Raw genomic sequence first — 23,179 nt, 5'->3', positions numbered from 1 at the left:
AAGAAGAAAAACTAAGACTAATTAAAACAAACACATTGCATTTACTCTAAATCCATCATTTAATTTCCAAGAACCTCCGATGAATTCATGCAGCAGGAGCATAATCATAATCTCCATCATCGTCATCTCCTTCCAAGAATGCCGTGGGAGCATAATCATAGTCTCCGTCATCGTCATCTCCTTCCAAGAATGCCGCAGGAGCATAGTCGTAATCTCCATCATCGTCATCACCTTCCAAGGATGCTGCAGGAGTATAATTATAATCTCCATCTGGACACGATCTTCTCTTTTCGAAACCAATAATCTTAAAAATGGTAGACATTTTATATCTATCTCTTCTTAGAAAATAGAAATATTGAAATATGAGATATTGGATATGTTGTATGATATATCTCTATGACAAGATGTGAAAATTAATGGTATTTGTCTTGTGTATAATGATAGGTTAAGAAATCATTTGCTTATATATATTTAGGAGCCAAATGTGGACTCTTTTGGGCACGTTAGGAAGTGTGTTATGTTACATGAGGAATGTGCATATATAGCCATAAGCTTGGCTCAAAAATTTCACTTTACATGTCATTAAAAAACTTTTTGAAAGAACAATTTTAGAGAAGACGGTAAAATTTGTTATTTGATTGTTTTGATGTTTTATCCTAGAATAGCTAGTTTTGATATTATTATTATACTATATTGTATGATATAAAATAATATTATTTTATATTTCGAGATTATTATTCTGATTCCTGATACTCAAACAAATTTTAGATAGCGTGGAGAAGTGTGCATGGCATGTGGAAGTGTGTACTATCTATGTGTATGCTTAGTTGGCATGCCACCTAGACATTGTATCACTGCTAGAGAACAAATATATTGACTATAGTCTATATCCAAATATATGGTGATGTTGATATATATCTACTTTGACTATTTATTCTAAAATGTCAACATTTTTTTCATTGCGTGGATTCTCAAGTATATGAGGTTATTAACTACCCTTTCATTCGTGATAGAGACGAATTCAACATGTAATATATGGTATATGTCTTTCTTAATCTGAAATATCTAGCGAGAGGTTTATTTATTTTAACATACTTTTAAAAATAGATCCAGTAGAAAAGGGAAGGGATATATAGGTTAGAGGATTAGAGAACATTGCTATGAACCACAATATTGCGGGGATTTGGATCCAGTCTCGCCCACAACTGGTTCAAAAAGGAAGTATCATTCTATTTGGAGGTAGGAAAATCATGATTGAGATAGCGAATTAGAAGTTATGAAATTTGGGTATGAGTCTTTTGTCGAAATGTTAATATATATTAATATATTCATTAATATTTGTAAATAAATAAATATATATATATATATATATATATATATATTTATCCATTAATATTTATAAATATGTATTTGTAATCAATTCAGTTACTATTATATATTAATTAGCTTGTAATCGTTATAAGAAATTATAAATTTCAAATTATGAATTAACACCCTCTTTACAATTGTTTGGAATTGGATTTAAAACGGAATATTCATAAGAGAGTTAATTACTCTCATATGTTGAGCTTTTGGGAATTAATGCTTATTCGATCGATTCTATCCTAGTTTATTAAGGCATGACTTATATTCTCCAACACACATTTATATATGGGTCTGTTTTTTCAATCAATCTTACCCCGATTTAATAGGACGTGACTTATATATGCAAGTCAAAAAGAATTTATAACCAACCACATGGAAAACTTCTTTGATAATCGGTGACAGTTGAGGTATAATTTCAGAATATCTATCTGCTCTAGTATAAGCTTGAAGTTCAAAATCATCAAAATAAAAATTGAATGACTATCTATGAAACCAGATGTATATCGAATAGACAAATCTGTTTTATAGCTTCTTAGCTCATTATAATATAAATACGTGACCAATTATTATGAAATATGAATACTATTATTACAATATCATTAGTACTTGAATTTTTTATATATAAATTCATTTTTTTACTACAATCACATCATTGGTGATCTGCCAATTGCCATAGGTTGTTCAAATTATATTCCTAAAAAAGAAAGATGCATCTAATGAAAATTGGTACATAGTACTAAGTAAAAAACCCCAAGCTAATTAAGGTTCTTATACATAGCTAAAATTTGTGTTCCTTTTGTAACTGTTTGGACCAAGAACAACTAAAAGAATTATAAATTCATGCTGCAGGAGCATAATCATAGTCTCCATCATCGTCATCGCCTTCCAAAGATGCAGCAGGAGCAAAATCGTAATCTCCATCATCGTCATCGCCTTCCAAGGATGCTGCAGGAGCATAGTCATAATCTCCATCATTATCATCTCCGTCTCCTTCTAAGCATGCTGCTGGAGCATAATCATACCCATCGTCACCATCATCATCTCCATCTGAACATGACCTTCTTTTTTGAAATCCGATAATCTTGAAAATGCTAGACATTGTATATTGTATGATCTATTAGACATCATCTCTTTCTTCTTGGACTATAGAAATATGATTTAGATAATTGTTGGCTATTGTATGATCTATTAGACAATATGTGAGTTTTTGTAGTGTGTATTATTGGTGAAGAAACCACTTGCTTATATAATGGAAAGAACCAAAGGTTAGACTTATTTGGACACATTAGGAAGTGTGTTATGTGACATGAAGAATGTGTACATCCATATGCTTGGGTGCATTAAGCTATACTTTTGGTGTTGCCACTTCCAAAATTCACTTTACATCTCATCCATCATAGTCCCTTAGTTAGATATTTTATAATTATATAAATGAGTGGCATATTTAAAATCACTATTTCAACTCTCAAAGTCTGTTTCTTAATTTTTTTTGACGATTTAGACGACATCACATAAATTGAAATTAAAGAGTATAAAACAAAAGGCCGGGATTAGAGCAGAAGAGTTGCAATACAACTAAACAAACGTGTGATAGCTATCTAGGAGAGTTTGAGTTGTTGCTAATAAACTCTACAAAATTAGAAACAGATTTAACATTTTAATTTGATGGATTTGTTTTTAAGGAAAAATTACCGTCAAATATCATTCGGTCATCTAGTTTACAAAATATATACACAATTACAATGTATATGTAATAGGGAAATTTGTGCAAAATAGTTAACACTTAAACCATAGTAAATCTTATAGCTACTGTTTAGGAAAATTCTAATTCGCAGTTGTAGTTTCACCCAATCTTGCTATTCGCCTGATTTGTATAAATCCAGAATGTATAATTCGAAAAGTTTGTATATGCTTACCCTATCTATTTGTATACGGTTTATGAAAAATTCATAATAAATTATCCTCTTTGTATATTGGCAATTCAAAATATACAAACGGAGTTCTGAAAAATTCCTAAATGTATAAATATAAAATGTGTATGTACTTACCCTATTTGTATGTTTGCAAACGAAATATACAAACAGAAAGAAATATACAAACACAGCCTCCATATCAAATGGAACTATAGGTATGGAGCGCAATTATCGATACTATAGCTATAGAGCCTTATTATGTCTATTATGTTTATTATTTCTAGATTTTTCTCTATGTAATATACATCTTATACTAGATATATGTATAATATACATATCTATAGACAATATATACCGTCATAATATATAGTTAATGTACACTTCAACCATGTTGATAATTAAACTAATTGACTAAAGATGGTACATTTACGTAAATTTTTCTATTGTTTTTATTATGATTTTACTACTAAAATTATTAAGTTTAATCGAATCGAAAGCACTCGTTAGCTACATCCATTGGCGGACCTACCTTGTGCATAATGGGTGCTTAAGCACCCACTACCTTTTGTGACAAACTTTACTATTTATGTATAAAATTTAGAATTTCGTTGAAATGTATTAATTAAGCACCCATTCTACGTAGTAATTTTCGAGTTAAAAAAACTTGAGCACCCATAATATAAAATTCCTGAATCCACCACTGACTACATCTTCCACATTTTCAGATATGCCAGTGCCATTATTCTCCCAATTTAAAGTGCAGCTTTATCTTCAGGTAAATTGAAAAGGCAAAACAATTTTTTGCCAGCAAGACGTGTGCATAGCACGTGGAAGTAAGTTTTATCTACGTGGATGCTTTGTTGGCATGCCACATAGACAAGGTATTTGTCAAATTCTCTAATGAAAATATATGGTAGCTAGATAATTATAATTAATTTATAGATAGTGAAAGTGTTATTATTTAAATCAAAATTGGCAAATCGTACATATCTACTATGGTTTTGTATGAAGATTTTTCATTTTATAAAATAGGATACCAATGCTTAACATATATCTTAGGGTTTTCTTAGAAAGAAGAAATATTTCTTTGATCACGCAGCTGGAGCATAGTCATAATCAGCATCATCATCATCGTCATCTCCATCATCCTCGAACCATGTAGCTGAAACATAGATACACCCTATGACATGGCGATCCATCGTCGACGTAGACTCATAAACATGACTACCAATGTCATGGTTGCCCCTTTTAACATGGTAATCAAAGAATGTCAAATTACAAATTGAGTTCATCTATATTGTTGAAATTTGAGACATATTGTTGGGACTTTTTTGTTTCAAGATTGAATCAAAAGAGAAGATAGTTAAGGGAAATTGCAATTGATATATGAGTTGAGAAGAAAAGGGGAATATATAAGGATGCCTAGTGAGTCGTGACATAATTATGTGCTCAAAATGGCTCCACAAATGTACTCTAAATGATAGAGCTAATTAAGTCGTGGCGGATTCAGAATTTTCAAGTAAAATTCAAAAAAAAATGTAGTGTTTGAAATTTGAATTTGGAACGCCAAGGTGGATATTAAACCACCTCAATCATTAAGCCAATGTCTAATGTTATGTTCAGGAGGTTCAAAATCTGTATATATACATAACCTTTATTTAAAATACCTTGTATATACCGTGTAATTTTTTACCAAGGATATTCGAATAACCCCCTCGCTATCCTCTAAATTTCCCCCCGGAGCTAATTCAACCACATTTATATCATGATAGGATACTATTCTGTAATTTCTATTGTCAGATCATTAATTTGAGAAGATAGAGAGGTCATCTTCGATATGGTCAAATATTCACCTATCGATTAAACGATTCAAGTATAGTTCAATATGTCCTTTGACGACAAATGCAAAAACGTCGACATTCTTTTGTGCATGAATTCTCAAGAACCATTCTTGAGAGTTATTCCAGATGCAGAGCTTTAATTTATGGCAAACAAAAAGAAAAAAACAAATTAAACTATTTATTCTTGCAACAATCTTATAAGGTTATAGTAATAATACGAGATGACGACACGCTTCAATATGATAATCGATAAATAAACTAAACATAGGTTGTGATTTTAATTTTACCAGCACACCCTATTATTAAAAAGAATCTTATTTTTGCTCAAATGAAAAAAATAAATCTCTCATGAGTGGACGCGTTGAAATATAAATAAACTACTATGCATGCCATATAAAAGTTCTTCAAATGTAGAAATAATAATGATACATTGCATCTATTAAACTAATGATATTTCAAAGTCAAACTTTTTGTTTTGAAAACGGGTCGGGTAGTTTATTTAAAAGGGATATATCTAAACCTTTTCAAATAGTTTAGGGGTATATTTGACCCTTTTTTCTTTAATATAAATGTCACGTGGTAATGTAAAAATGACGTGGCAATTTCATTTGACATTTAACACCCATAAGAGCATATCTAGACGAAAAGTTGGACGACGAGAGTATAAGTGAGCCAAACTTTAAACGGGTATATTTAGACCTTTTCGAATAGTTTAGGGGCATATTTGACCCTTTTCCCTAAAAAAAAAATTACTATAATTTTCCAAAAGATATATTTATTTATTTATTGGTTAACCCCTCACTCCCTTTAAAAGAGAAATTTCTGTGAGTTGAAACATCAAACACCTCATAGGCGCTAAAATGGAGAACCCATCTTCATTGGAGAATTTGCTTCAAACCCTAAATACCAGAGGATGGTGTTTCCGGGATATCAATCTTGTAAATTCACTCATTGCAGCTCAATTGGCGTCATCATACACCGTTAGTTCAATCGAATCGGAGCTCCTAAACATGGACTTACGATCCGTCGGCGGGAAGTCGTTGCCGGACTTTTCTCTTCTCCGTAAATCGTCTCATATCCAAGGCCCTAAAGTCCTTCAAGTAATTATCTTTTTTAAATTTCTCTTATATGAAGAGACTCTGTATAAATGTGTTATTTTGCATCATTTTGTGTACATAATGGTAGTAGCTAAATGATTATTGTAATGAGTAAGATTCAGTATTTAGAGGAAGTCGTATTGGATTTTGCTGAACTTGTATCTGTGCTTCTAGCTCCACCTCGGGTGAGTTTGGATTTGTACAATTAACAACTGTTTGAGCTGAAAGAAGTGAATTTGATTACACCTGTCTTTACATATTTTTGTTGCATAAGGAATTTGTATGAAGAATTTATGTGTAAAGGATTGCCCGATGCACTAAGTATCTCGCATTTTGATAAAGAAATGAACTTTGGGCTTAACTCAACTTCAAAAGTTAGCTTATGAGGTGAGGATTGCTCAAGACCTTATAAGGAGACCTAGAACCCATCCCACAAACGATGTGTGACTCCAACACATTCACGCAAGGTCTGGGGAAGGGTCGCACCCCTAAGGGGTGTGATGTAGGCAGCCATAATTTTACACTGTGCAAATAGAGTAAAAATGAATCTTTTTTGGTTTTATTTGAGTTGTTGAATCCCCTTGACATGAAAAAAAGAAGCAAAATTCAAGTATAATGGTAAAAGGGGATTCAAAATTGCTTTAGTTCATATGTTCAAATTTCCAGTTCCGCCGCTACATCATGGATGTTAGCGGTAGTAGCCAAATAATTGTTGCTGTGAGGTAGATTCTGTATTTAGAGTGGGTGGGTTTGGATTTAAACGGGTTATTATATATATTTAATTTTTTAAAATCTCTTATATATGTAGAAATGTTCGAGCTGAAAGCAGTGAATTTGATCACACCTGCCTTTACATATTTTTTGTTGCATAAGGAAGTTGTATGAAGAAGTTATATGTAATTGCATCAATTTGTGTACATCGTGGATGTTGGTGGTAGTACCCAAAGTATTATTGCTATGAGGCAGATTCAGTAGTTAGAGTCAGTGGGTTTGGAGTTGGATGGACTATTATAAATACACAGAGTGTTCAATGATGACTAAAATAAAAATAAATAATTAGTGCAAAGCTATTTGTTTATGTAAAAAAAGTCACTTATCTTTTGGCATTTCAATCACAAGATCTTTAATCGATCAATTATCAATATGTACAGTGATAAAAATTATTTGAAACAAATTGGTTATGTGTATATGTAATGTATAGATATGTATATAAATAATATTGATATGTATAAATAATGTATAATCATGTATAAATGATGTATATTAATGTATAAGAGATTTATATACATCCAAATATATTGTATATATAATAAAGTATACATTGCATACTAAATTTTTTTTCAATTCCAACCAACTCAAATCGCCTCTAAACAGTCTCAAAATTCAGATATGAACTCCTCTTAATGTTTCGAGTCTTTTGATAATTAAATTATTCACGCAAAACGATTTACATTATTCAATTCCAAGTTTCCAACCAACTCAAATCTCCTCTAGATTGTCTCAAAATTTCATATATGAGTTCCTCTCAATGTTTCGAGTCTTTTATATATTATTCACTCGATTCACGTTTGCGGCAAATCAAATTTTAAAATTTGAGCTTCAAAGCTCTTCAATGGTTGATTTCAACCGATATATTTTTTTTATATGAGGTTCCATTGTCTAGTTCGATGCGTGCACATTTATGGACCAAAGGTCTTTCCACCAACGGTCCACCGTGTCAACCGTCAGGTTTTCTGAGGCCCACATCGGACCTAGCTTTGATATCATATTAAATTAAGTCTGGATCTAACTCACATTCAAAAGTTAAGATCAAAGTGAAGAGAATTACCTAAATCTTATTTTAAAACCCAAGATTTCATTTATTCATCAATGCGGGACACTCCATTCATCATTACTTCACCCAAAGAAGTTAATAATCAAGCCAGAAAGTGAATTTTAAAAACTAGATATATATTCATTCAAAGTAAAATACTTAAATTAAAACGGAGGGAGTATAATATTTTATCATCAAGTGAGATTATATTTGACTACAATCCATGTCACTGCTTTTCATAACTTAATAATATATTGTATTTAAAAAAAATACATCTAATAAACTATTGATCTTGATCAGAGTCCCTAACAACAGATTAATATATAAACCTACATATGTCCTCTTTTGACCAAGAATATAATAATAAGTGTATATAAATATTCACTTTATTTTAATTTATGTGTATTGCTTTCCTTTTTTTGTTTGTTTAAAAAAATGTCAAACTTTCTATATTAAGTAACTCTTTAATTTAAACATATATCCTTCCTGACATGCTTAAGAATAAGACTAGAAAATTTAAAGACATTTTGATATATGTTATACTGGTCTTTACTTTAAACTTTCACAAAAATTAATATATTTTTTATTTTCTTAATTAAACTTATATCCATTGAAAGTACGACACTTTAAGTAAAAACAGAGAGCATAATCTTATTATAATCAAGTGAGACAATATTTGACTACAATCCATGTCACTGCTTTTCATAAATTGATACTAAGATATTGTATAACTAATAAGCTAATGATCTTGATTAGGGTCCCTAACAACACCAGAGACCTCATCAACTAAGTATTATTAATACTACATATTTCCTCTCTTTTTTTTTAAAGGACTAGTATTATTAAAACCAAGGTTCTTACTTCTTAATTCCTAGTTAATATCTAAAACTTCCTTATATTTGAATTAGACAACAATAAGCTAGTTTGACCAAAAATATTGTGTCTATTCTAAACTTTTCTCTAACAAAAACCTTAAAATGGATTTATTTCATGCAGCCAGACATAATCATAATCTCCATCGTCATCTCCTTCTAACGATGCTGCAGGAACATAGTCATAATCTCGATCATCGTTGTCTCCTTCCAAGGATGCTGCGGAGCATAGTCATAATCTCCATCATCATCACCATCTCTCTCTAAACATGCTGCTGGGCATAATCATAATCACCATCATCATCTCCATCCAAACACGACCTTCTGATCTTCTCAAACCCAATAATCTTGAAAATTCCATACATTCTATAATTACTTAGAGAAATCTTGAATATAAGCTAGATATATATTAGATGTATACTTGTACCTCTTTTGATGATTAATGTTATGATAGGTAAGGTAACAAAATGCTTATATATAGGAAAGAGCCAAGTGGGCACTCATTTAGGCACGTTAGGAAGTGTGGCTTTGACATGAAAAATGTGCAAAGCCATATGCTTGGCTCCAAAATTAACTTTACATGTCATAGTATTTAATTGTTATATATAATAATGAGTGTTAAAAGGTTACATATTCTCAATATATTTTGGTGGGAATAAATTCTCTCTATCTTGAATGAGCCAAAAACAAATTTAGTGTGTACATGATAAGTTGAAGTGTGTTTAATCTACGTGGATGCTTAGTTAGCATGCCACATAGACAAGGTAATTTGACATCAAAAGTATGCCAAGATGTGTACATTTTTTTGTGCATGAGTATTAATGTTTAAGAGATTGACTATATTATATACCCTTTCATGCATGATTATATTTATGTCTATACATTTGTTTGGAATAGGATCCAAATCAGGATATTCATAAGAGTTATTCTTAGCTTTGGGGAAAAAGAAATACTCCAATGCTATTTTTTCAACTATATATTAAAAATAAATTAGTGCAAAGTTGTTTGTTTATATAAAAAAAGTCACTTATCTTTTTGGTATTTAAGTTACAAGGTCTTTAATGGATTAATTATCAGTATGGACAGCAACAAAAAATATTTTAAACAAAATGGCTATATGGATATGTAATGTATCAATATGTATATATAATGTATCAATATGTATAAATAATGTATAAAATAATTATATAAAGTATACATTGCATATCATTTTTTTAATCCCAACCAACTCAAATCATCTTTAAACAGTCTCAAAATTTTAATATGAGTTCCTCTCAATGTTTCAAGTTTTTGATAAATTAAATGATTCACATGAAACTATTTACGTTTTTCAATCCCAACCAACTCAAATTCCTCTAAACATCCCAAAATTATGATATGAGTTCCTCTCAACGTTTTGAGTCTTTTGATATACTATTCACTCGACTCACGTTTGCGGCTGATCGAGTTTCAAAATTTGAGCTTCGAAGCTCTTCAGTGGCTAATTTTAACCAATATATTTTTTATATGAGGTTCCATTGTCTAGTTTGGTGTGTGCACATTTATAGACCGGAGGTCCTTCCACCACCGTGTCAGGTTTTATGAGGTCCACATCGATCCTAGCTTTGAGTCTAACTCACACATCAAAAACTAGATCAAAGTTAAGATAATTGCCTAAATCTTATAAAAGAAACCCAAGATTTCATTTATTTTCCATGTGGGATAGTCCATTCATCACTACTTCACCCAAAGAAATTAATGATCGAGCCAGAAAGTGAATTTTAAAAACTAGATAAATATTCATCCGTAAAATACTTTAAAAAATAAATCCAATAAGCTATTGATCTTGATTAGAGTCCCTAACAACAGAGTAATATATAAACCTACATATGTCCTCGTTTTTCTTTCTAAAATAAGGACTAGGATTATGAAAACCAAGGTTCTTAATTCTTCCAACTAAACTTCCTTAAGTTTGAATTAGACAACAGTAAGTTTGACCAAGAATGTTGTTTCTATTCTAAATTTGTCTCTACAAGAGCCTTCAATGAACTTATTCAGGCAACCGGAGCATAATCATAATCTCCATCGTCATCTCTGTCTAACGATGTTGCAGTAGCATAGTCATAATCTCGATCATCATCGTCTCCTTCCAAGAATGCTGCAGGAGCATAGTCATAATCTCCATCATCATCACCATCTCTCTCTAAACATGCTGCTGGAGCATAATCATAATCACCATCATCATCTCCATCCAAACACGACCTTCTGATCTTCTCGAACCCAATAATCTTGAAAATTCCAGACATTCTATAATTACTTAGAGAAATCTTGAAATATGAGCTAGTATATATTAGATGTTTCTTGTACCTCTTTTGATAAGATGTGATGATTAATGTTATGATAGGTAAGGTAACAAAATGCTTATATAAGGAAAGAGCCAAGTGGCACTCATTTAGGCACGTTAGGAAGTGTGGCTTTGACATGAAGAATGTGCAAAGCCATATGCTTGGCTCCAAAATTAACTTTACATGTCATAGTATATATATTTTTATATATAATGAGTGTTAAAAGGTTACATATTCTCCATATATTTTGGTAAGAATAAGTTCTCTCTATCTTAAATGAGCCAAAAACAAGTTTAGTGTGTGCATGGCACGTGGAAATGTGTTTAATCTACGTGGATGCTTACTTGGCATGCCACATAGATAGGATAATTGACATCAAAAGCATGCAAAGATATCGACATTTTTTTGTGCATGAGTATTCAACTTTAAGAGGTTGACTATATTATATACCCTTTAATTTCATACATTTTTTTGGAAGAAGTTCTAAATCAGGATATTCATAAGAGTTATTCTTAGCTTTTGGGAAAAAAGAAATACTCCACAACTAATTTTCTCACAAGTCATCTTATGGATTTGATTTCTTAAATACTCATTCAACTATATATTAAAAATAAATTTGTGCAAAGTCACTTTTTATATGAGAAAAGTCACTCATCTTTTGATATTTCAGTCACACGGTCTTTAATGGATTAATTATCAATATATACAACAACAAAAATTAATTTAAACAAAATGACTATATGCATATGTAATATATATAATGTATTAATATTGTATAAATAATAAATAATTATGTATAAATAATGTATATTAATGTATAAGAGATTTATATACATCTAAATATATTATTTATTTAATAAAGTATACATGGCATATGATTATTATTTTTAAATCCCAACCAACTCAAATCGTATCTAAACAGTCTAAAAATTTAGATATGAGCTCCTATCAATGTTTCGAGTCTTTTGATAAATTAAATTATTCACGGGAAACGATTTACGTTTTTCAATTTCAACCAACTCAAATCTCCTCTAAACAGTCCCAAAATTTAGATATGAGTTCCTCTCAACGTTTCGAGCCTTTTGATATATTATTCACTCAACTTATGTTTGTGCCAGATCAAATTCTAAAATTTGAGCTTCGAAGCTCTTCAGTGGCTAATTTCAACCGAAATATTTTTTATATGAGGTTCCATTGTCTAGCTAGTTCGGTGCGTTCACGTTTATGGACCGGAGTTCCTTCCACCACCGTGTCAGGGTTTTTGAGGTTCACATCAAGTCTAGCTTTGATACCATATTAAATTAAATTTGAGTCTAACTCACATATCAAAAATTAGATCAAAGATAAGAGAATTATCTAAATTTTATAAAAGAAACCCAAGATTTCATTTATTTTTCAATGTGGGACATTCCATTTATCAATACTTCACTAAAAGAAGTAAATGATCGAGCCAGAAAGTGAATTTTAAAAACTAGATAAATATTCATTCAAAGTAAAATACTTTAAAAAATAAATCTAATAAACTATATATGAACCTACATGTGTCCTCTTTTTTCTTTCTAATAAAGACTAGGATTATTAAAACCAAGGTTCTTAATTCTTCCAACTAAACTTCCTTATGTTTGAATTAGAAAACAGTAAGTTTGACCAATAATGTTGTTTCTATTCTAAATTTGTCTCTACCAAGAACCTTCAATGAACTTATTCATGCGGTCGGAGCATAATCATAATCTCCATCATCATCTCCGTCTAACGATGCTGCAGGAGCATAGGCATAATCTCGATCATCATCGTTGTCTCCTTCCAAGAATGTTGCAGGAGCATAATTATAATCTCCATCATCATCACCGTCTCTCTCTAAGCATGCTGCTGGTGCATAATCATAATCACCATCATGATCTCCATCTGAACACAACCTTCTTTTCTCGAACCCAATAATCTTAAAAATTCCAGACATACTATATTTTACTTAGAGAAAACTTTGAAATATGAGCTAGATGTATATTTGTACATCTTTTGATAAGATGTGAATATTAATGTTATGATAGGTAAGGTAATAAAATGCTTATATATAGAAAAGAGCCAAGTGTGCACTCATTTAGGCACGTTAGGAAGTGTGACTTTGACATGAAGAATGTGCAAAGCCGTATCTTTGGCTCCAAAATTAACTATACATGTCAAAAGTATATATATTTGTATATATACTTTTGGTGGGAATAAATTCACTCTTTCTTGAATAAACAAAATTTAGTGTGTGCATGCCACGTGGAAGTGTGTTTAATCTACGTGTATGCTTAGTTGGCATGCCACATAGACAGGGTTATACTAGCAGAACAAAATATATATGTATAATACATAAAAGTTCTCTTTAACTTGTCCTTAGTTGATATATATATAAGGTTAAATATGTAGACTGACACGTCCTTTAATTTGACCTCAAAAGCATGCAAAGATGTTGACTATATTATATACCCTTTCATGCATGAGAACAGTTACATTCGTTTGGAATAGGATCTAAACCAGGTTATTTTTAGCTTCTAGGAAAAGAAATATTGTCGGCTCCGTTCATTTTTATTTATTCAGTATATTAAAAATAATTGTTTGATTTAATTTGTCAGTTTTGAAAATCAAGAAACAATTTATCATTTTGTATCTATTTTACCTTTGCTATTGAGTATTATTATGATTCATTTTTCAGCATTTAGATGACTTATAATTAATAGAAGTGATGTAAAATTATGTTTCTGTTTATTGTTTCTTAAAAACTACACAAGTAAAGATGGACAGAAAAGGTAAAAAAACAATATATTATTCATAGGTCATCTTATGAAATTGATTTCTTAAATAGTTATTCAACTAGTAAAAATAAATTAGCAAAGTTATTTCTTTATATCACAAAAGTTACTCATCTTTGAGACTTTGACTATTTTAATCACAAGCTAAGGTCTTTTTGTTTTGTGTATAAAACACTTATCTTTGTTGTTAAATTAGATTTGAACCTAACTCACACCTCAAAAGTTAGCTTAAAAGAAAGAGAATTGCTCAAGTATTATAAAAAGCCCAGAATTTCATTAATTATCTCTCCACGCCCAGATCCAGACAATCTTTTATATATCGGTGGTTCCCATTGTTTAGCCTAGTGCGTGCACGTTTATGGACCGGAGCTATTTCCATCTTGTGCCAAGTTTCCAAGGGGGGCACTTCGGTTTGGCTAGTATACTATGTTAAATTAGGTTTGAGCCTAGCTCACCCTTTACCTATCTCAAAAGTTAGCTTAAACTTTATTATAAGGAGCCCATAATTCCGTTCATTTTTCAAAATGGGACACTCAGTACTCGACTCGTAAAATCTCTTTTTGTACTAAATAATTATTAAAAAAAAGTTCCAAACTTACAGAATTGTTACGTGCAATTGTTTTTTGGTTTCTTAAATTCATTTAGCTACAATTCATTTTCGAATTTTACTGCTAACACAAGAAATCCACTAATTGAAGATAAATGACCCAATTTAAATTAGATCAATATTAGCAAGCTATTTTATATTATATAATTCGTTCATATAATATTATAATACAACCACGTGACTAATTATATAGGAATAATTAATTAAGATACTATTATATGATCAATACTTGAGACTATGTTTGACTACAATATCCATGTCACTCTCTGCATAAATTACTTAAATATTATTTTTAGAAAAATACATGTAATATTAATAAGCTAATTAATTATATTCTCAAAGTCCCTAAGTTGGACTAAACACCTTGGGTCTATTCTAGATTCGCCATTGTCAAGAATCTCTAATAATTTATGCTATTGGAGCATAATCATAACCTCCATCATCGTCATCTCCTTCCAAAGATGCTGCAGGAGCATAATCATAGTCTCTGTCATCGTCGTCTCCATTCAAGGATGTTGCAGGAGCATAATCATAATCTCCATCATCGTCATCTCCTTCTAAGTATGTTGCAGGAGCATAGTCATAATCACCTTCATCATCTCCATCTGAATATGACCTTCTGTTCTGAAACCCGATAATCTTAAAAATGCTAGACATTCTAATTAAATATAAGATATTGGATGTTGTATATATGATGTATTTGATATGGAAAATGAAGAATTAATGTTTTAATTTTGTGGTGTGAATAGGTGAGGTAACCATATGCTTATATAAAGAAAAGAGACTAGTGTGGACTCATTTTGACACATTAGAAAGTGTGTGTTACATGAGGAATGTGCACAACCATAAGTTGGCTCAATTTATGCTACTTTTGGAGTTGCCACATCCAAAATTCACTTTACATGTCAATTATTATTATATATACACACACAAATGTGCTTTAAAGATTATTCTTTATATTTCTTGGTTGTGGAGATGGAATATAAACAATCAAAATCCACTAAAAGTAGCATAAATTTTAAAAATAAATCAATCATAATCCTTGTTGCTATCTTTTCGATTTTATAAGGCAGTCTATTCGCCACAAAAAAATGTAGAATAAGAGAGGTTAAAGTCTTTTGAAATAGGTGCAACTTGCTATAAAAATTAAAAGTGTGCAAGCCACATGGAAGTTTGTAGTAATATCTATCTATGTGCATGGATGCTTAGTTGGCATGCCACCTGGACAGGGTTGAGCTAACCTTGTTCGAGCGATAGCTTTTTGTCGAAAAATTATGTTGTATAGATAGGTTAAGTATAATTGATTTTATACCTGACACTATTTCATCATACAAGGTGAATAGTTAGTGAAACTGTTGAGGGGGTGTAAAAGGGTTTTTTATTTCAACAGTTTTTTCTCTATTTTTTTGTGTGTTTACTAGTTTATATTTTGACACCATTTAATAAAAATCGTGATTCCGCGCTACTGAGGGGTTAGATTATAGAAAGAATATGTCCTTTGATGGAAAATGTAAAAATGTCGACACTAATTCGTTTATTGCATGAATAATGCTAAAGTAGGAGCCTAAAGTTTAGTGGCACTTGCCAATGCTTTATTTCCTCATTACATCTTGAACAAACAATTGATTTTAGCAGGTTCAAATATTTAAAGTTTTATGTAAATGATAAGGAATTTTTTGATGCGTCGATGAGTTCTAATATTGAAAAATTGACTTTTCTTACATTACCTATTAACATTAATTTCAAGCAACTAGATGAGGACGATATCTGTGAGGAAGGCGAGGAAGAAAATATGTTGGATATTCAGTGTTTTGCAAATGTAATTAGGGATGCAAATATTTCTTTTAGATAACAACGTAATAATAAAAAGAAGCATGAAAGAAAGAATAATTGGGATAATTATAATTAGATAACTAAGGAGTTTGTTCCACGATAATAATCAATGAAAATTATATTCAATGAAAGTATACAAAAAAAATTACGCTATCTATGTATACGCATAACTTAAGTAATGTTTACAAGGAGATGAAAAAAAATATTTTTTCTAAGTTACATTTGAGGTTGTGATAAATATAAGGGAAAATTACTTATTAACACATATATACTTACCTTAATATCCATTTATCCCTACTTTTTTTTAAAAATTCAAAAATCTCTTAATTTCCCCAATTAGTGAAATCATCCGGATACATCTCTCCACTTCTTTAGCAATTACAAATTTCAAATTCATTTTGATTTTCAGAAGGAGTCTCTCTCAAGTTTATCAGTTTCTAAGTTCCGAATAGGTAGAAATTTTATTCTCCATTGTTGCCTTCTTCATGTTTTTTACTGATACATATGGATCAGGGTCCATCATTTAGTATTGGTGTTTCTTAAATAAATTCTACTAATGTTAATCGTACATATGATTCTGACGATGAAATGTGGGCTTGAAAACAGATTCAAGCTATTGCATGACACATTAGCGATGAAGGACAAGAACGTTGTCAATTCAAAAATAAAGGTTGGAGAAACCCCCCAAAAAAAGAGGAAGAAAAGTGGCATCTGTCATTTTCCAACCCACACCTCCTAGGGTATGTGTTTACACAAAATTTAATATTTTTTTGGCTTTATTATGGAGTTGGTTGTGTTTGGACATAAATAGTTTGATACATTAATAGTGAAGATACATTACCTCTCAATTCAATGTTTTCATAGTCTGCTAGACAATTATTGGTTTGTAATCGATTAATTTTGTGTTTTGCTAATACATTAAAACCCTAATTTTATGTTACAATGATGCATGTGGTCTGTTGGGTCGAATGAAGAGTCCTTTAAAAGATACAATTTTTACAATTCAATGTTAGTGTAGTATGTTAGAACCCCAAATTTTTAGCACTGTATTGTATAGATTCAATTTTTAAATGTATCTCAGATTCATTAATATTTTCCATTGGTATATCTTCAATCATTATTCTTAGCTTCTAGGAAAAGAAATATTATCGGCTCCGTTCATTTTTATTTGTTCAGTATATTAAAAATAATTGTTTGATTTAATTTGTCATTTTAGAAAATTAAGAAATAATTTATCATTTTGTATCTATTTTACCTTTGCTATTGAGTATTGTTATTCATTTTTCAACATTTAGGTGACTTATAATTAATAGGAATGAGATAATAAAATTATGTTTCTCTTTATTGTTTCTTAAAAAGTACACAAATAAAGATGGACAGAAAAAGTAAAATACAATTTACTATTCATAGGTCATCTTCTGAAATTGATTTCTTAAATAGATATTCAACTCGTAAATATAAATTAGCAAAGCTATTTCTTTATAGCAGAAAAGTTACTCATCTTTGACTATTTTAATCACAAGCTAAGGTCTTTTTTTTGTGTGTGTATAAAACACATATCTTTATTGTTAAATTAGATTTAGACCTAACTCACACCTCAAAAGTTAGCTTAAAAGAAAGAGGATTGCTTAAGTATTATAAGAAGCCCAAAATTTCATTCATTACCCCCTCCACGCCTAGATCCGGACATTCTTTTATATATCGGTGGTTCCCATTGTTTGGCCTGGTGCGTGCACGTTTATGGACCGGAGCTATTTCCATCCCGTGCCAAGTTTCCAAGGGGGGGACCACTTGTGTTTGGCTCGTATACTATGTTAAATTAGGTTTGAGCCTAGCTCACCTTATACCTATCTCAAAAGTTAGCTTAAACATTATTATAAGGAGCCCAAGATTCCGTTCATTTGTCAAAATGCGACACTCAGTAGTCAGTACTCGACTCATAAAACCTTTTTATATACTAAATAATAATAAATAAAAAAGGTTCCAAAATTACAGACTTGTTACGTGCAATTGTTTTTTGGTTCCGTAAATTCATTTAGCTACAATTCACTTTCGAATTTTACTGCTAACAAAAGAAATCCACTAATTGAAGATAAATGACCCAATTTAAATTAGATCAATATTAGCAAGCTATTTTATATTATATAATTCGTTCATATAATATTATAACACGTGACTAATTATATAGGAATAATTAATTAAGATACGATTATATGATCAATACTTGAGACTATGCTTGTCTACAATATCCATGTCACTCTCTGCATAAATTACTAAAATATTTTTAGAAAAATACATGTAATATTAATAAGCTAATTAATTATATTCTCTTAGTCACTAAGTTGGACTAAACACGTTGGGTCTATTCTAGATTCGCCATTGTCAAGAATCTATAATACTTTATGCTGCTGGAGCATAATCATAATCTCCTTCATCGTCATCTCCGTCCAAAGATGCTGCAGGAACATAATCATAGTCTCCGTCATCGTCATCTCCATTCAAGGATGCTGCTGGAGCATAATCATAATCTCCATCATCGTCATCTCCTTCTATGAATGCTGCAGGAGCATAGTCATAATCACCATCGTCATCTCCGTTTGAATATGACATTTTGTTCTGAAACCCACTAATCTTGAAAATGCTAGACATTCTAATTAAATATAAGATATTAGACGTTGTATATATGATCTCTTTGATATGGAAAATGAAAAAAAAATATTGTTTTAATTTTGTGGTGTGAATAGGTGAGGTAACCATATGCTTATATAAAGGAAAGAGACTAGTGTGGACACATTTTGACACATTAGAAATTGTGTTGTGTTACATGAGGAATGTGCACAACCATAAGTTGGCTCAATTTAAGCTACTTTTGGAGTTGCCACGTCCAAAATTCACTTTACATGTCAATTATTATTATATATAATATATACACACAAATGTGCTTTAAAGATTATTCTTTATATATCTTGGTGGTGGAGATGGAATATAAACAATCAAAATCCATTAAAAGTACCATAAATTTTAAAAATAAATTAATCATAATCATTGTTGCTATATCTTTTCGATTTCATAACGTAGTCTCTTCGCCACAAAAAAAAATGTAGAATAAGAGAGGTTAAAGTAAAGTCTTTTAAAATAGGTGCAACTTGCTGCTATAAAAATTAAAAGTGTTCATGCCATGTGGAAGTTTGTAGTAATACCTATCTATGTGCAAGGATGCTTAGTTGGCATGCCACCTTGAGAGGGTTAAGCAGGTTAGAGCGACATATCTTCGAAAAATTATGTTGTATAGATAGGTTAAGTTTTGATTTTATTATACTATATATATATATATATATTAATTAATTATTGTTGTTCATCATACAAGGTGAAGAGTTAGTGCAACCATTGAGGGGGTGTAAAAGCGTTTTTTACTTCAACATTTTTTTTCTTCGTGTTTTTGTGTCTTTGCTAATTTATATTTTGACACCACTAAATAAAAATCGCGAATGTGGGGTGAGAGTGAGAGTCTAGGGTTGTTCATGGTTATGGTTAAACAATCAAACCTAATCGCAATTCGAATAAAATCGATTAAAAAAACCAATATTTGGTTGGATTTGGTTAGGTTTGGTTTTTGAATTTTGAAAAACCGATACTATTTGGTTTGGTTTTGGTTTTACAAAAGAATATCCGTAAAAATAACCAAACCGAACCGTTAAGTTATATATATAAATTTTATAATTATTTATATATTATTCATAAATAAAATATAAATATTTTATTAAATTTTAATTAAGTAAAGTTTTTAACGTTATTATTTTCTTAAGCTCAACACTTAAATTGCAGCCCAAGTATTAAAATCCTAATTCCGTATCAAAATCCTAATTCTAACTCAACCAAAAATTTATTATTTAAGTGATTTTTACATTTGGAGCACTGATATTTTATTTTTTTTTGGTTTATTAGGAAAAATTCTCAGTTGTCACAACATCCAAGATTCAATATGTTATATATTTATCCAAGACAACTCTGCTAATATTGATTTTCCACTACATATATACATTGCTTTCTCTTTTTAGATATAAGTCTTCTAACAGGGTAATGAGTTTTTTTAGTCCTGTTTCAATTGTTCTATGACTAGTATTGCTTAATAAAATTTACAATAGCTTTTCTGATTGTTTATGTACTATGAATTTATGTCTATCGAGATGCATATGCCCTCAAAAACTATATACTTTCAAACCGAAATAACCAAAAAAATTGAACCAAACCGACGGTAATTTTTTTATTTGGTTTGGTTTGGTTTTAGAAATCTAAAAACCGATTAATTGTGGTTTGGATTTGGTTTTAACCAATAACCGATCCAAACCGAACCATGAACACCCCTAGGTGAGACTATAGAAAAAATATGTTCTTTGATGAAAAATGTAAAAATGTCGACACTAATTCGTTTATTGCATGAATAATTCTATAGTAGGAGCTTTAAGTCGACAATTGATTTTAGCAGGTTTTAATATTTAAAGTTTTGTATAAATGATAACGAACTTTTTGATGCATCGATGAGTTCTAATATTGAAAAAATGACTTTTCTTACATTACCTATTAACATTAACGTCAAGCAACTATAAGTTGATGATAATAGTATATTTCTCTCCAAATATTTTTACTAACTCACAAGATGAGAATGACATCTTTGAGGAAGGTGAGGAAGAAAATATGTTGGATATTCAGTATTTTGCAAATGTAATTAGGGATGCAGATATTTCTTTTAGATAACAACGTAATAATAAAAAGAAGCATGAAAAAAAGAATAATTGGAATGATTATAATAAGATAACTAAGGAGTTTGTTCCACGATAATAATCAATTAAAATTATATTTAATGATAATATACAAAATTCTTTACGCTATATATATATATAACTTAAGTAATGTTTACAAGGAAATGAAAGAAATATTTTTCTAGGTTACATTTGAAGTTATGTTAAATATAATGCGACATACCTTGAGTTCTTTGGAACCATTTTTTATATTATTTCTTATTAATTAATGGTTTCATACTTCCATATTTTTAATCCAATTATATCATATGCCAGAGGCTAAATTTGACTTGTGATAAATATTCCTTGGAAGAAAAGAAAGCATATGCACACAATATAAATAATTAAACAATCCCCAAGAACTAACTGTCACGTCCCGAGCTTACACCCTGGATGTGGCCGGCACTCGGAGACCATCGCTGGCCCCAAGCGAACCCTTGGCCTGGCTTACTTACTCAGCGGAAGACTTAAACACAAGAGATATAGCTCATGCAATAACTTAAAAGATAATAACTTAGCCAAAAATGGCATCTCAAGTCTTAAACGTATACAACTGAAATGAATAAGACTAAAGAACTAATACTATCTGTCTATGAAGCCTCTAAAACAAGAGGGATGTCGGGACAGTACCCCCGATCATCCTAACAAGTGAAAACTAGAAAGCAAACGATAAAAGAGTCCTCCAGAATGCAAAGAGGCTCACCAACTGACTCGGAGTGCTGAACCTTATCAACGAGGCGCTGGATGTTGATCCTGGTTACATGTGTCTGCATCATAATACGATGCAGGCCAACTGGCATCAGTACATTGAATGCACGAGTATGTGAGTTGGAATACTAAACATAACATAGGCTTGAAAAGATTCTGAAAAAAAACACTTACATTGGCTCTTCTCAATTCATGAATAAACTTAACTGAACTCATTTCATTACAAAGCAGTTTAAAACAAGTGCAATATAAAGAAAATGGAAAACTGTTTAAAACATGGTGTAAACTCAAAATCATAATACCATAAAAGGTATACCATGCTCCCTCTCAAAGTCTACTTGTGAAATGAATGAATGAAGTCTCATACCCCCATTCATACTAAGCAGACCCCTTAAGGAACCATGCAATTACTACTGTGGGAGTTTCTCTAACCAACAACCAACACTATGAGCTTAAGTGGTGATACAGCGTTTTTACCATCACGCTGCCAGACTGTCCTATACTTTGCCATCATATAGAACTACTTAACTTAGTGGATCCACTAGTCTATGCTAAAAGCATCTTAAGAAGTTATCTAAAAAGTATGATCCTTTACTACCCATGATGGCTACATGATTTATGGAGACTTGAGTTAATATGAACTCGCATCCCCATATCGGTACTCAATACTACTCCTAAAATATACTTAGCTAATATGTTTGTAAAAACAAAACTCTTTCTTTGAATTGAGATAATTACTCAAAACTTAGCTTAAAATCTCTCTTGGAATCGATGTTCCCTTTCTTGCTCAAATGTGAAAACATTTATAAACTCTTTGGGAATACTTAGTCCCCTTATAGCTTTTTGAGAAATGAACTCAACTCTTTACTCTTTGCTTAACTTGAAACTTGAGCCTAAAAATGAAGTTAAAACGTTTGTTAAAGACTCTTGAAAACTTTAATAAACTTTGCTTTGACTTGCTTCTTAAGTTCTAGACTTGACTCTTAACTTCTTTGACTTTGATCTTAACTTTCCTTGAATTGAATTATGGATTCAAGGTTCATGATCTCATGTATATGGATGATTTCATGATGTTTAGATGTACCTTAGAGTGTTGGATTCAACTAGAAAGCGTAGGTACATAGATTAGAAACTAGTACGAAAAGATGGGGGAAGAATGGGGTGAACTGGTGTCCTTGGCGCTCTGAGAGACGTGGGGCGCTCTGGCTGGCG

The 23,179-nt window shown here is 30.9% G+C and overlaps 2 protein-coding genes across 6 annotated transcripts in view; one reads left to right on the top strand and one right to left on the bottom strand.

The window, feature by feature from the left end:
- The window catches only part of LOC125811582 (uncharacterized), a 29,084-nt gene extending 15,855 nt beyond the window's left edge, over nt 1–13,229 (bottom strand). The window contains exons 1-2 of one of the 4 annotated variants that reach the window (XR_007441925.1): nt 13,206–13,229; nt 11,185–11,207 (exon numbers count right to left, since the gene is read on the bottom strand). Coding sequence is in view for 1 of the 4 variants with exons in the window: in XM_049491102.1 (XP_049347059.1) it covers nt 11,143–11,186 (44 nt within the window). In the remaining 3 variants the exon portion in view is untranslated. Of the gene's footprint in view, nt 1–9,264; nt 9,284–11,142; nt 11,219–13,205 lie in introns of those variants that run through there. The other 3 variants (XR_007441923.1, XR_007441924.1, XM_049491102.1) reach the window with 3 other exon arrangements.
- The window catches only part of LOC125811564 (uncharacterized), a 116,706-nt gene that overhangs the window by 63,308 nt on the left and 30,219 nt on the right, over nt 1–23,179 (top strand). The window contains exon 1 of one of the 2 annotated variants that reach the window (XM_049491069.1): nt 5,950–6,219. The exons of the other annotated variant lie outside the window; for it this stretch is intronic. Coding sequence (XP_049347026.1) covers nt 5,980–6,219 — 240 coding nt within the window. The 5' untranslated portion in view covers nt 5,950–5,979. Of the gene's footprint in view, nt 1–5,949; nt 6,220–23,179 lie in introns of those variants that run through there. 2 annotated transcript variants of the gene reach the window in all.

Source organism: Solanum verrucosum, unplaced genomic scaffold (assembly GCF_900185275.1).
Source record: "Solanum verrucosum unplaced genomic scaffold, falcon-dt-bn FXZP01000238.1, whole genome shotgun sequence".
NCBI lineage: Eukaryota > Viridiplantae > Streptophyta > Magnoliopsida > Solanales > Solanaceae > Solanum > Solanum verrucosum.
This window is presented reverse-complemented; position numbering and strand designations above follow the sequence as displayed.